This window comes from Medicago truncatula, chromosome 8 (genome assembly GCF_003473485.1).
Source record: "Medicago truncatula cultivar Jemalong A17 chromosome 8, MtrunA17r5.0-ANR, whole genome shotgun sequence".
In the NCBI taxonomy this organism is placed as follows: Eukaryota; Viridiplantae; Streptophyta; class Magnoliopsida; order Fabales; family Fabaceae; genus Medicago; species Medicago truncatula.
In genome coordinates this window covers 35,751,282-35,766,595 of record NC_053049.1, presented here as the reverse complement: position 1 = coordinate 35,766,595, position 15,314 = coordinate 35,751,282, and the positions used below count along the sequence as shown (strand labels likewise).

At 32.8% G+C, this 15,314-nt stretch overlaps 1 protein-coding gene across 1 annotated transcript; it reads right to left on the bottom strand.

Moving 5' to 3' along the window:
* Nucleotides 1-5,160: 5,160 nt before the first annotated feature.
* On the bottom strand, nucleotides 5,161-6,923 carry LOC11413770 (UPF0496 protein At2g18630). Its single transcript, XM_003629443.4, has 2 exons — nucleotides 6,767-6,923; nucleotides 5,161-6,533 (listed from the first exon to the last, which is right to left on the bottom strand). Exon 2 carries the CDS (start codon nucleotides 6,496-6,498, stop codon nucleotides 5,371-5,373), a length of 1,128 nt encoding a protein of 375 aa, XP_003629491.1. The 5' UTR covers nucleotides 6,499-6,533; nucleotides 6,767-6,923; the 3' UTR covers nucleotides 5,161-5,370.
* Between the last annotated feature and the right edge of the window lie 8,391 nt (nucleotides 6,924-15,314).

Genomic DNA, 15,314 nt, shown 5'->3' with positions numbered 1-15,314 from the left:
ATACAAATTTCGTTTTTTTGTTTTGGTCCCTTTACGAATTTTGTTTTTTTTGCTTTGGTCCTTCTACAAATTTCATTTTTTTGATTTTGGTCCCTCTCACTGCGTGACTCATCAATAAGTTTGTCACGCCAGCATCGTCTGCCACGTCATCCTCTGTTTGCCACATGTGCGTTTTTGTAACGGAAGTTGACGGGAGGGACGAAAATCAAAAAGTTATTAATTTATAGGGGTTGTTTTAGAACAAAAAAAAGATACAAGGACGAAAACCAAAAACGCGTCAAATTACAAGGACGATTTATATATTTAAGCCTTTTATATATGCCGTGTATACATATATAAAAGGGAGTCCAACAATATATTTTTGGATATAGGAGATAGAAGAATCTTTTTTGTTTTCGTTGAAGCAAATTATATAATTTCAAAAAGAAAGTGATTTTTCTTTTGGTAATGGATTCCGAGCAGTTTTTTGGTAGTGTTGTGAGGTGTTAGTTTGCTGGGTTCTCTTTGTGCAGTGAGTACTCATACACAAGTTTTGAAAGGCTGTTTTATTATGGAGACGACGAGGCAAGAAAGATATGTTGTACTATTCAGGCAGAGCCACGGAACATATTAAAAAGAGTGACGTAGTCTGCGACTCAGCCCAAATTTTGTATTTAACGAAATTATTTTTTGTGTGTTAAGAGTTTGATTTTTTGCAGAAATAATTTCAAGTGTTCGATGTATGCAGCAACATTTTAAGTGTTCAAGAAATGTTCCAACATTAATTTTTCAGTCCAGAAGAAGAGGAAAAAGATGGATATGCTTAGGAAATTTTACATGCTTAGAAGAAAAGAAGAACGCAGATTTTAATTTTTGGAGAAAATTACTTGGTTTGATGATATGTTTATGCTTTTCTAGCTTGGATGAACTTAGAAAAGCAACCCACGAGAAGAATAATTTGTTGAAATCAAATATGATTATGCTTTACTTGGTTTAAAACACAACAACCACAACACATTGGTTTCTGTTTTTTTTTTAATTACTAATTTGTTGAGGTTCCGGAGTGCAGTGCGAACTAGTATGTAAAGAAAGAAATTTAGAGGTAGTTAACTACCGCTGGGGCTAGCGATAGTTAACTGCTGCCGGTTTATAGAACGTAGTTAACTACCACTAAAGACTATTTAGGAATTTTCATGTGTCAATATAACGTTTTGTATGTCAAAAAAACAATCTTTTTACAAATATCACGAGTTATGCAACAAGACCATAAGACAATTGGCTCATAAGCAAGTTGATTTAGAAAATTACTCTTTAGACTTTCAAATTTTCTCCCAACCACCCCCAAAATGACCAAATTGCGCGTTCTAGTTTATACCAAAAAATAAATAAAATGAAATGACCTAGATACAACCATTGCATGTAAAACAATAGAAAATGATAAATGTTACTTTATAAGATGAACGGTTAAATATGTTTTTGATCCCTATAAATATATCAATTTTTCGTTTTAGTCCCTCTAAAATTTTCCTTCAAATTTTAGTCCTCCAAATATTTTCCATCTTCACTTTTGGTCCCTCTTTTAAAGTAAACTCATATGTAAAATTCATACTTTCGAATGAAATTTTGAAGAAAAATTCATAATATTATAAGAATCTCTACCAAAAATATTTAGAATTTAAAAAAAATATATAAATTTAATATGAATTTTTATATTTTTGATGGTTAAAAATTCATATTAAATTTATGTTTTGTTAAAAAAAATTAATTTTTTTTGGAAAATATTTTTACAATATACTACACTTTTATGCACAATTTCATTAAAAAAAAAAAATACTAAAATTAACTTAAAAATAGGGACCAAAAGTAGTGATTGAAAATTTTAAAGGGACTAAAAGTTGAAGGAAAATTTTAGAATGACTAAAACGAAAAGTTGGTATATTTATAAAGACCAAAAATATATTTAACCCTAAGATGAATGGTGATGAAAGAGAAGGTGTTCTAAGAGATTGTTTCGACATATGCCCAATTTATTTTTATTTTTTACCACATACATTCATTCATTCAATCGTTTAATCATTCATTATGCCTTCATACATTCTTGCATTCATTCATTCAAATCATTTATAAAAGAAACAAAATAATACCAGAATAATTAATTCATACGATAAAGTCATCAATTACATTGAACAAAAGGAAAAAAAAATAAAACCAAAATCAGTCAATTACACGAAACAAATGCAACAAAAGTTAGCTTCCATCTTCTCTCTGCTATAATTAAAAAGAAAACTACATAACTAAATGCCATTCTAGCCACCACATACAAAGTAAAACTTGACAATAAATTGAAATGTTGTTGAAAAGTAAACAAGTCCACAAATATATTGGTTTGGGAGGAAGAATTGTTGTCCTAAATTTGGTTCTTAATTCAATTTCAATTTTCTACTTGTCTTTTTTGAGGATGCCAGTGCAAGTGGAGAGGAGGATTGTTAGAATCCAAAGAGAATTTCTTCGGGGTGGTGTGAGAGGAAGGAAGAAAATTAGTTGGGTAAAGTGGAAGGTGGTGTGCCAACAAAAGAGGAAAGGGGGTTCAGGGGTAAAAGACGTTCGGGTTGTGAATGTGAGCTTATTGACAAAATGGAGATGGAGGTTGTTAGATGGAAAGAAAAAAAAAAGCGTTGTGGAAAGAAGTTCTAGAGGAAAAATACGGCCAGGGAGTTGAGAGGTTGGTGGAGGGGGTATTACATCTTGGCCGACACATACTTCATTATGGTGGAAGGATTTAGTCAAACTAGATGATTTTGGTGGCCAAAGTTGGTTTAACTCAGAGGTATCAAGAAGAGTGGGAAATGGTTTGAATACAAGTTTTTGGAAGGTTAAGTGAAGAGGGGATAAGAGTTTTAGAAGTAAATATCCTAGATTTTTTTTGATATCAAATCAAAAGGAGGCTAGTGTGGGAGAAATAGGGGGAGGGACGAGTGAAAGCACAAAATGAAGTTTTATTTGGAGAAGACAATTATTTGCATGGGAGGAGGAGTTATTCCTTAGTCTTAAGGAGGACTTAGAAGGTATGATATGGTCTCAAGAGAAGGATGAGTGGAGATGGAATTTAGACGATTCAGGAGCCTTTACGGTGAAGTCGGCCTACACGAAGTTGGAGATGTTGTTGCTGGAGGATGTGTGGGGTGTAGAGGAAAAAGGGGTGTTTGCAAATCTGTGGAAAAGTCTGGCACTTCAAAAGTAGTGGTGTTTTCTTGGAAAGTCCTTATTAACCGGATTCCAACTAGAGACAATCTTGCTTTGAGGAATGTTTTAGTTCCGGAGACGTCGAATTTGTGTGTGTTGTGTGACATGAAGGAAGAATCATCTCTACATTTTTTCCTACATTGTGATGTGGCGTATATGGTGTGGATGAAGGTAATGCGGTGGCTGGACTGTTTTTTCTTATCTCCCCCCAATCTCTTTGTCCATTGGGAGTGTTTGAGTGGGAGGGAAAGAAATAAAAAGGTGAGTAAAGGTTTAAGGCTAATTTGGCATACAGCAATTTGGGTTTTGTGGTTAGCAAGGAAAAATGAAATCTTTAAGGGGATAAATTGCGAGGTTGAAAAGATAGTGGAAGAAATCAAGGTGATGTCGTGGAGGTGGATGTTGAATCGGACTCATAATTCGGCGTGCATGTTTTATGAATGGTGTTGGCATCTGAAATATTGCTTGGAGAGATAATGGTGGAGAGCAATTGGTTTTTGATGTGTCTGATGGCTGTAGGAATGCTTCTGCTACAGTTGTCGAGGGGGTTTTGTTTCTTGCGGTTTTGGACCAATGTAATTTTGTATTTTGGTGCTGCCAGTTTTGTTTTCTATAGTGATCTTAGAGTTTTCTTTTTTTTGGTGTTGATCCTTGGTCGTTTTTGGAGCTACTGGTAGTGAGGCAGGGGTTTTCGTGAGCTAATAGCGGCTTGTTGGTTTGCTGTCAATGTGTATAATTCGACTTCATCATTGGTGTTTTGAACCGTCTTGTGTGTTGGGAGGGGGGAATTTGTTTCGGTGGTTTTAGGTGTTCCGCCTATGTATGGCACCTGTTGTATCTTGTTGTTTTTACCGTGAGTAGTGTGTGCATCTTGCACAGACTCAGCGAGAATAATATTTGCTGTTCAAAAAAAAAAAACTTAATTTTTTATCCGAACATTTCCATTTTGTTTATGAAATTAAAAGTATAGACTTGTACTATTTGTTGTCATTCTTGACTCTCAAATATCCCATTTGGTATGATATTGTTATCAAATGTTGTGCTATGAATTAGGTTTACCATCATACCTTCTATTATGAGCTTCAAGTGGCGTGGTAACAGAAGAACATTTGGTTCTGTTTGTGACGAGGGTGTGACTTGTTAATGAGTTTGGCTTTGTGGTGGCTTTTGCAAGGGAGTTGGAACTAGCAAATTTTTGGTTGAAGATGAGATGAGTTTTTTAATTGAAGGTGAAATGAATTTCGAAGAGTTTCTGATTCATAGTGGATATTAATTTCTAAGTTTCTTGCTGTAGGTGTAAATTGTGTCAGCAATTCCATATATGGTCAATAATCTAACGCAGCATGATCATAACCAGATGGAATACCATCAACCACGTAAGCAGTTTTTAACGAAAAGATGACGTCAGAGACCAAAAACTAGGATGAGCAGATCCCAAGCCAATACAGCCAGGCCAATCCACAGTGTAAAAAAATAATCTTAGCCATCTCCTCACCGTGAAGCTGTGCCATTAAATTTTTCCCAAACTAAAGTTAGGCTGCACTTAACATCACCATCTAAAGTCCTAGTTTTGTTATGTAAGTTCTCATCTCATGATGTCATTATTTACCTTTAAATGATGTTCATTTTCTGTAATACTACCTCCGGTCCTATTTATAAGAGAAATTTAGATCAACATAAGTGAATGTATTTGGACTGAATTTTTAACTAGATACATCAACTTTTGTTGACCCAAAATTCTCTTATAAATAGGACCGGAGGGAGTACTTGGAATCACAGTGAGTTTGACCATGATTTGCTAAAGTTCCAATGCGTAGTTTTACCAAAATCATTGTGTGGCTCACCTTGATTCCCCGACAAACTCACCATAATTCCAAACATACACTTCATCTAGCAAAATTGTAATCAGAAACAACCAAGCAGGCAACAGCAAACACATTTGTAACTATGTATGTATAGTCCAAATATCTATACATGAGGGCTATATTATATATATAAATATATAAATGTTCTACACAAGTTATTTCTTCATTTCTCTTTATAAAAGGCATCTTATTGAAGCTATAATCTAGGTGTTGAATCATACTTCATAATTGTAGCCTTGACATCAAGAGAAACTAATCAATAAAACAATTCAAAAACCTTATCTTAATCAGGTCTTTTGATTATATTTTGTATAACAACTGTCCTCGCTTTTCTTATCTGTCGACTGCATTTATCAGCATTTGCACTTAGAGTTTCCAATGTCTCTGAAAAAGTTTCTATATTCTTCTTAATTTCATCGATTGCAAGCTTTATCACATCCTCGTTTTTAAGAGCAAAATCAGCATTCTGCAATAACGATTCAAGCTGTAGTTCCAATTTGTTTGTAAGCACCCGAATGTTGTCCAAATCCTTCAATGAAATGTAAGTACCAAGCTGCATTGAGCTAACTACTTCCCTTTGTCCCTTTATAGCCTTCTCATATCCCTTAAAAAGCGAGTTGCACCATTTTCCAACCGACCCTAATGGAACAACCAACGCCGCAGCCAATGCTGTTACAACTGGAGGAGCAGCAATAGAAGCTGCAACCACAGAGAAAATCAACACCGAAACAAAAGCAGCCAAAAAAATTGCATTCGAAACCCTCTTCCATGACTTGAGAGATTTCAATTTCTTATCAAGCTTTCTCTTTCTGATTTGCAATTTCTTCAACATGGTTGCCTGCTGCGTATAAACCGATTGAAACAATAAATAAAACTCCTCCGTAAAAGGGTCACCAGCATCCTTAAAATTCCTAAGCTCTTGCAATGTCTTTACACAAGTCCCCCCTTCAAGCCCATTTTGCACCTCTTCCTCAAAATAAGTAATCACCGACTTCACCATCACTTGATTCTCACGCGCCCGTCTCAAACATTTCTCAAGAGAATTACAAAACTCCAACGTCTGAAGACTATTATCAAAATAATCATTAACCAACGCGAACAAATCCTTGTTTCCCCATATATCCCTCTTACAATCCAAAATAACTTTAACAACTTCATGGTTCATCTCAAGTAAACTATCAGTAACTTCTCGTAGTGAATTGAAAGATAAAGACCTAACCTCAACACCAGTAGCAAGAGAACTAATAACCCTATTGGTATGCTCTTTAATACTCTCATCAAAACTTTGCAAGTTTGGATCTTTAACACATGCAGCTTCATATGAGCTTAAATCAGCTGCATACACAGAATGAGTACCCATTTTTGTGCAATCATTAGCATCACTCATCATCTTGCTTGAATTCCCTCCCATCTTAATACCTCAGATCAGATCCAAGTTCTTAAACCCTAAATGCAAAAAATTCAGGTTACACTTCACACCTTCTATCCTACCTTAAATTAATCGCGAATAGTACTAAACTCTAAAATTAGCAATAAAGTTTCAAAATTTGATGAAATTGAGCTCAATTACAGAATAAGAAACAAAAAAAAATGTGTTGAATTTTGTTAGATCCAAAACCCAAATTGCAAATACTGAAAATTGTGAAGACCCAAATGAAAAAGTTGGAATTTTTGGTTACCTGGGTATGAACTGAAGTGTGAGAATATACTCACTCAGAATCCTTCCTTTGAATTGCAAGGTTGCAGAGTGAGAGAGACGAAAAGTCAAAGAAAGGAAAACAAAGAATTGGTCTTCATTACATGGTTGAGGAAATTTCGAAGATGTTAAGACTAAGGATAAATAGGGTACTATATTTATTTTTAATAATAATTTGTCTGTTTAATTCGTTTTTTATTTTTAAAGGAGCACCGATAGATAGACACTCTTAGGCCCCGTTTGGATTGACTTATTTTGAGCTTATGTGGGTTTATCTACTCCCATATGCTTTTTTAAAGGTGTTTGGATAAATAAATAAAAATAGTTTATCATAGTTTCATAAGCTGCTTATGCCATATTTTAATAAGCCTAAATTTTCAGCTTACCCTCTAGCTTATGAATTTATGTAACCTCCTTCGATTCTCTTTGAATCCACTTTTTCAAAACATATATTTTAATTATAATGTTAGTTATCTTTGGCAGTGCATGGGTAACAAAATTTCTATATACTTATCTTACTAAATTAACACATGTAATTAAGATTTTTTTTATTTTTTTTAAGGAAGATTTTTATTATTTTTTTGTTACGAAACAAAATGAAACTGAATTTTAATATTTTTTCCTATATGAATATTTTTTTGTTACGTAACTATATACTTATCTAGTGTTAATTTTGTCTTATATGAATATTGATATTTTTTTAAGGACGAATATTGATTATACTATATATATATAATTATAATTAATATATTATAATATTGTTTTTTACATCTTGATTAATTTTATCAAAAAAATCTTGATATTGTGGTTCGATTCTGTGATTCTTTTGTTAAATTAAAAATATTTAAAATTTTGATAATTGCTTATGTAATGTCACATCCAAACACTTCAATTTATGTATGTACTTTTTTGTATACATATCCAAACATAAATAGCTTATCAAGTATAAAAGTTTATGATGTAAGCTCTAATATTATAAGCCCTAATGCTATAAACATCTATATAAGTTGTTTATCAAAACGGGGCCTTAATGCGTACACTTATTTATTTTGTAGATAGACGAAATGACAAAGCTATTATTATAAACTCACACACACAAGTGGAGGTGCCGGGGTTCGAACCCCGGTCAATGCGTACACCTTTTATACCACTCTAAAAAATTTATTTAACCAAAATATATGGTCTGCTATACCATATTATCCTTAGTTGCGTGACCACATTTTTCAGCTTCTAAAAAGTGGTCACGCAATTGAAAAAATGTGGTCACGCAGACCATATATTTGGTTAATTAAATTTTTTTAGAGGGGTACAAATGGGTGTACACATTAAGGGTGTCCACCAATCTTTATTCTTTTTAAAATATGGATTCCTTCAAAGTGATCGAATGAACTTAAATAAAAATAGAGTATTATTAACTAGTGTCTTATGACACTCTTTAAGGTTTATCAATTAAGAAATTATTTTTTGAAAAAATTTAACATTTCAATTTTCGATGTATTAAATACACAATTTTTCATAAAAATTTACTATTTAAAGTCCTTAAAACGTGTCCTTAAAATTAAGACACTCGTTAGCATTTCCCATAAAAATAATGTTTAGTGAGATTTTGTTTTTTGTGTTAAACACCAAATTCCCATAAAATAATATCTACTTGAGATTTTGTTTTGTGTGTGAAACACCAAATTTTTTTTTGTTAACTTGCCAAATTTTATGGAAATGAAGTTTTTGTAAAGTTTGATCATAAGATAAATAAAGTCAATTGATTTTCTCACAAATTGAATTTGGTTCTCAACAATTTGATTTGATCTTAGTAAATTTTATTAATCATTCAAATTCAATAACTTGGTTTGTCAAACACTCCTTTAAACTCTGTATATACAAGAATGAGGTCTCGAATTTGATTTCGCAGAAGATGTTCAACTTAACAATATTTCCATTTTCAATCTTGTAAAGATGTCTATACTAACCATGTCTACTTGAATTGAATTAAGTTTTACAAATAATATCCAATTGAGATAGGAAAATGTGTTTTTGGTTTTTTCAGAGTTTTCCATGCTGTATTTTTTTTTTAGAAACTGATTTATACTCTTTTATCTTTTTTGTTTTTTGGTAAATAGAGAAAAGAGAAAGCAAAACAGAAAATTAGACTACGGCCTAAGAACTACACTCTAGATGCATTAGTGAGAAGTAAAGCTTCCAAGCCCGGGAGAGGGTTCTCCAAGCTGCACCATGAAGAGTCGTGATTGGCACCATGCTTAGCTAAAAAGTCTACACACTCATTTGTCTCTCGAATGGTGTGGGTAAAATGCACATTTCAAGGGAGATTAAGCAGATCGTTGATATTTCTAATGATAGTTGCATAAACATGTCAAGCATTGGGAGGAGCTTAAATTAATTTTATAGCATACAAGAAATCAGAGTAACAAATCACATTCCGGTGCTCTTTGCCCTTTATCACGTGACAACTTCAAACCATGCATGATCGCAAGTAGTTCCGCATGCAAGTTGTTTGAAATGCCAATAAATTCTGAGAAACCACAAAGCCAAGTACCACCCGAATCACGGAGCGAACCTCCAAAGCCTGAGCAGCCGTGACTCCCAAGACTACTCTCATAAACATTGAGAATTGTAGCTTCCATACGGGAAGGGTGCCAAGAGGTCTAGCGTTGCTAATAGCGAGAGAGAACACTACTACCTAAGGACGTCGAGAGAACTAAGATTGCTCCCAACATTATGTCGCAGTTGATGATAGCTAACCTGCTCATTACCAAGACACACCGCATTACGTGCTTTCCAAATACACCAGATACCTGCCACAAAAATGAGAGGGCCTGAGACGCGAATAACTTTTTTGATAAAAATGAAAAATTAATAAAAAAAAAAAATTATGCAGTCATCACGCCACATAATCAGATATGCATAGTCAGCAAGTCACATCAGCTCGCCACGTCAGCAGTTCTGCACAGTCGCATAGGTCAGGGGCTAAAATCAAAGAATCTTATTTCACATGGTTGGAATCTAATTTTTTTTTTTTTACAGAGGGTAAACCGAAACTCGCCCAAATTACAGGGGTAAAGACATATTAACCTTTTTTTTTTTACGTTACTTTATACTTTTTTATTTATGTTTTTTGATAAAATGATTTACTCCTTTTTATTTACCGGTATTTCACTGTTTTATGTTTAGTGTTTTTTTAGGTGAAATTTTATGCTCAGTATTAAAATATTCATTTGTTATGTTCTTTGAAACTTTTTCTTGGTCATAGTTTGACGCAGACTTTTTAGAAATTCAAGGTAAATAGAAGTAATGAAATCTTGAGAATCATTTAGGAGTTTTAACTTTTTAAGTTTAAAACAATTGAAATTAAAATAAAAAATCAGTTAAAAATAAAAAAAATACAACAAATAAAGTCGAATGATGAGATGGTCATTAGAACTATCAATGCTAGAGTGCTTGTCGATTTTGTAGTTGAGATGACTTCATCCGTCGAGGATGAAAAAACAACCACTTGAACCATCTTCATCGATGGGATCCTCAAACTCAAAAGACATGGGAGCAAATGTCAGAAAAATATGCACTGACTCTGAAATGGTAGCTTCCAAGTCTAAGGGGAATTCCAAGTCAATGAGGAACATCTACAAGAATACATTGAACTAGTTCAAGCAAAAATGAAAAAGTTTGAAAAATTGGAGTCTATTCTGGAAATCCGAAGGCACCGCAAATGCAAAAAAAAAAAATCAAAAGGGTTGAGAAGAGTGTTTTTTACATGTGATTAATTGATATTTACATGTGTTTTTTAATTGCTCCGACATACGGTCGGCCCTAGTTTTCTCATCTACCATCTCTTTTTCATTTTTTTCATTGAGAGGGTAGCTTTGGATCATTTTTTGATCCGAAATTACCCATCTTCACTTTTTCTTTTCTCTTTAAAACTAAATAAGTAATTTTCACGTAGAACTATGTTTTTGTTTCGTAGTTTCATCTTCTCAGTGCATCGTTGTTTTATTCGTTGTCTTGTGCGATGTTGGTTGTCTTCCCGCCCTGGTGTGATGTTTGTTTGATTCAGATTGACAAATCAACTTCAATCTATTACCGGTTCAATCAGATGACTAGGTCTTCAACGTTGCAGATGTGAAGACATGTGTACCTCATCACTTTAATTTTGTAACATTATTTGTAGGTATGTTGTCGTTTATATTAACTCGAATGTTGTGAGTTTGTTTACAGATTTATCTTTTTTTGTTTTTAACGATGTTGAATTTATATTTGATTTTAATATATTTTACCAATTTAAATGAATGAATGTTACTTCTTTTGAACGACAAAAAAAATATTGATTATTTTCAAAAAAAAATTATGAAAGAGAGACCACACAGTCATTTTTTTTTTTTGAAGAGGCTAAAATGAAATATATTATCAAATCAAAGAGGTCTTCCTAGTACAAGGTGTACTAAAGAAAAACCAACCAAGTCATAGCAATATTTACAGAGATCCGGAACTAGAAAATAAAAGCAACAAAAGAAAATAACAATTAACCTATATTCAGTATGGTAAACGGACTAAGCCACCAACCATGATAATTGAGAGGGAGAGAAGCAAATTTTTCCTTCAACCACCTAAAAGTAAGCGACTTAATTTTATCCGCTATCTGTAAAACCGAGCAATTATTTTCTGTGAAGAGCCTGTTATTTCTTTCTTTTCAAATTTTCCAAACTGTAGCAAACCAAATAGCCTGTAAGATGGAACACCTGATCTTTGAGTTACCACCACTATTACTGAATTGGTTAAAGTGGTCCGTCATATGAAAAGGGACAACCGCAGAAATACCCAGCCATCTATAGATAAAATGTCAGATGGAACCAAAAAAATTACAATGAATAACAAATGATTAGATGATTCAAACGAACCGCAACCAGCCACACACTCCCCCTTGAATTGGCGTCTATATCACACTACGACGGAATAGATTGTCCTTCGTAGGCAACCTGTCTCGAAACAACCGCCAAGCGAACCATATAGATTGTTTTCATTCTGGTCTTAGTAATGTTTAACAACGACACGCCTCATTCCCAATTTTGAAAAACATGAAACATAACCTTTTATTACTGGGTCAAAACGTGTTATAAATTATACTAAGAGATGGCATGGTTATGGGACCTTATGGTTGTCTAGACTCTAGAGCCACTCCATAACTCTAAACTGTGGAAAATTCAAGAATCCAGTTTTTCATTTTGTAAATGATGGGTGAAAACGAATAAAAGATATTACTGTACCCGTCTCAAAACAATTGACTAAGTTCTGTTTCACACATCACCTTATACTACCGAATAAACTTTGTTGAAAAAATAAATATATTTGAAGAATAATGCAATAATCAGAAAAGTGTCGGTTTAAGAGTAAGGTTAATAACGTTATCTACTTCAAATTTATTAACAAAAAGATAATCTTTATTAGATTTTCTTAACAAAAAGATTACAATGCAAACAAAGACCTCGTATATTAAAACTTATTTTAGAGAAAGGGGTGGAGTAAACCAAAATATGGCAATGGCATAGGAATTGAATATGTTGTGGTCCTCTTTGATTCACGAATGTGCCAAAAATGTTACATTGATCTTACATAATGTACCTGTCATTAATGACAACCTTGTATATGGAGGGTTTGATGTGCCCAAGGTGTTAGACAGAAGATATGGAGATTGTGCTATCAATAGCCATGTGAAGTGCAGAGATTATCATAATGCTCCAAAGTACATATCAGTTTTGCTAAAATCAACTAAAGTGCAACGAAGCTGATCTTGCATACTCTAAAGATTATAGGATGTGTTTGAGATCCTTCAAATGTACGAACAATTTAAGCAGAGTATTTAGATTTTTATTTTCTTAAGTGTTGTAACATGAACAATTTTTTGTTTATAGGAAAACATAAGCAAACAATTTTTTTTTAGGAAAACAGAAACAAATTCTTAAACAAGATTACTTTTTAAGAAATATTGTAATTTCAAATATACATTTCCCCTTAAATAATTCATTAACAAACACTCATTTAGAGATGAATTTTTTGACTATGGCTACACGCTTATTGCATGAGAAGACTCAACTTTCACCTAAATGAATACTACCATCTCTAATCTTTATTATAAGTAAACAAATTAATTTTTATCTTTATTTTTATTGTTATTGAATAAGTGATGTATCTAGTCTATATAGACCAAATACACCAGTTATTGAATGAATCCAGAAATTATATTGTTTCTTATAATATATTTTTTATCAATGGGAAAAGAAAGAGACAAGACAAAAAAGAAAACTAAGGTATGATGAAAGATACATTCATAGGATCAACTAAGCAGATACTAGACAATAAATAAAGGGGGGCAAAAATAAAACACTATAATCTCATCATCAAGAGCAGCTCCAAATTTGACCACTTGGCTGGTGCAACAGTTTCCTTCGCGCAAGGTGTGAACGAGAACAATGTTTCAGTCCCTTGTCAACAACGATCTAATGTAATCAACAATCGCTACATATGGGTGGATATGCGGTACTCTTTGAAGAATTTTAGCGTGGAGAAAGAATCAGATTCACAAATTATATCTTTGTAATCACGAGTGTAAGCTAGATCGGAACTATGAGATGTAACCAGAAGTTCGACATTAATATCAGTCATAAAAGCAGAACTTTTGTAAACGTTGGAAATGAGTCGAGTCGAATCGAACCTGTCTGAGTTCGACTCGACTCGTTTAGAATTGGATCAGTTAGAACCTCAGTTCGAGTTTGACACGAACTTTTTTCAGCTCAAGTTCGACTCATTTAAAGTTCACGAACAATTTGGTTCGGCTCATTAGGTTCAGTTCGTTTGTTCAAAGGACATAACTTTAGGTATGGAAATGAGTAAAGTCACTTGAACCACGTAACTCAAGAGTCAAATAATTTAAATTTTTGACCCATAAATCTATTGAAATTTATACCAATTTTTAATGGAATGGATGAGGCTATTATTACACATAGTAATTAACACCGGTATGCAACCATCAAATCCAATTTTGCCTTCTTGTGGCATATGTTTATCTTATTATAGATAATCATATCCTCTATTTTTCATGCTTGTTCTGATACAGGACTATTTTAGTTTTGAAATCCTTAAAAACTACATCAACATTGTGCATGACATTGTCTATCAATTTTAATGTAGCTCATTTTTATCCTTTTATTGCTAAGTGTTTGTCTTAGTTTTTAAAGTATTATATATAATCAATTATCTAATTGTGTAAAATCAATTATATATAAATTTAATATATATATATATATATATATCGTGAACCAAACGAGTCTAACTACATATAGTTCAAGTTCAGCTCAATTAGTTGACGAACTTAATTTTAAGCTCATATTCGGCTCATTTGGTTCATGAACCAAGTTCGACGAATCAATTATCGAATCAAATTACGAACTTTAATCGAGTTGGTTCGGTTCATTGTCAGCCCTATGTAAAAGTAAAAAAATTCAACCCCCTAACGAATTCCTAAGAAGACCACCATAACCAGATCGACCTGGATTACCAATAGAGAAATTAGTCGACCACCATAACCATCAAATTCAATATCTTCTTGAGTTTGGTCATATTCTTAGGCGTTGTTTCTAAGAAACTAGTCGACGAACCTTATCGAGACTAGAATCACAAAACACCATAGAATTTAATTTGACTAAGAATTATCTCGGCAGGACATCTGATATCCAAAATGGATTTATAATTTCAAGTCTTCCATATAAACCAAGAAGAATACCTTGAGGCTTCCTTTAAAAAAATACCTTGAGGGTTAAGGCTTAATCGAATTATAATATGAAAAATGATATTTGTACAACCATTTCTTAACAACTTTTGTGACAACTTTATCTCTCATACTTACATTATATTTTTACTTTCTCTCTCTATTGTTCTGGTTTTTGTGCCAACACATTTTTCTTTGCAAAAACATAGTTTTTAACCAAATTAATGTTCAAATAACATTGCTCTTATAATATGGACCTGGTGGAGTATTAGCTTGTTCTGGTTTAGATGCTTATGACATTAGGGCTTATAACATTAGAGCTTACATCATAAGCTCTTATACTTGATAAGCTATTTATGTTTGGATATGTACACTAAAAAGTACTTACATAAATTGAAGTGTTTGGATCTGACATTACATAAGCAATTATCGAAATTTTAAGGCAAAATTACACTTTTAGTCCCTTAACTTAATTTCAGGTAACAGTTTGGTCCTTTATCTTTTTTTCATTTCAAAATTTGGTCCTTTTTGTCCATTTTTATATACATTTTCAAGCTTCAAATCTAATATTCTTATGCAAACATAGACGAGGATCATAGATTTGAAGATTGAAAGACCATAAGAAAATAAAATCATGAATTTTAAGCTTAAAAATTCATATGAAAATGGAAAAAAAAGGACCAAATTGAAATGAAAAAAAGGTAAAAGACCAAATTGTTACCTGAAATTAAGTTAAGAGACTAAAAGTGTAATTTTGCCA

Excerpts from the sequence above, each read along its gene's own strand:
- LOC11413770 (XM_003629443.4), bottom strand. The coding sequence starts at position 6,498 with ATGGGAGGGAATTCAAGCAAGATGATGAGTGATGCTAATGATTGCACA.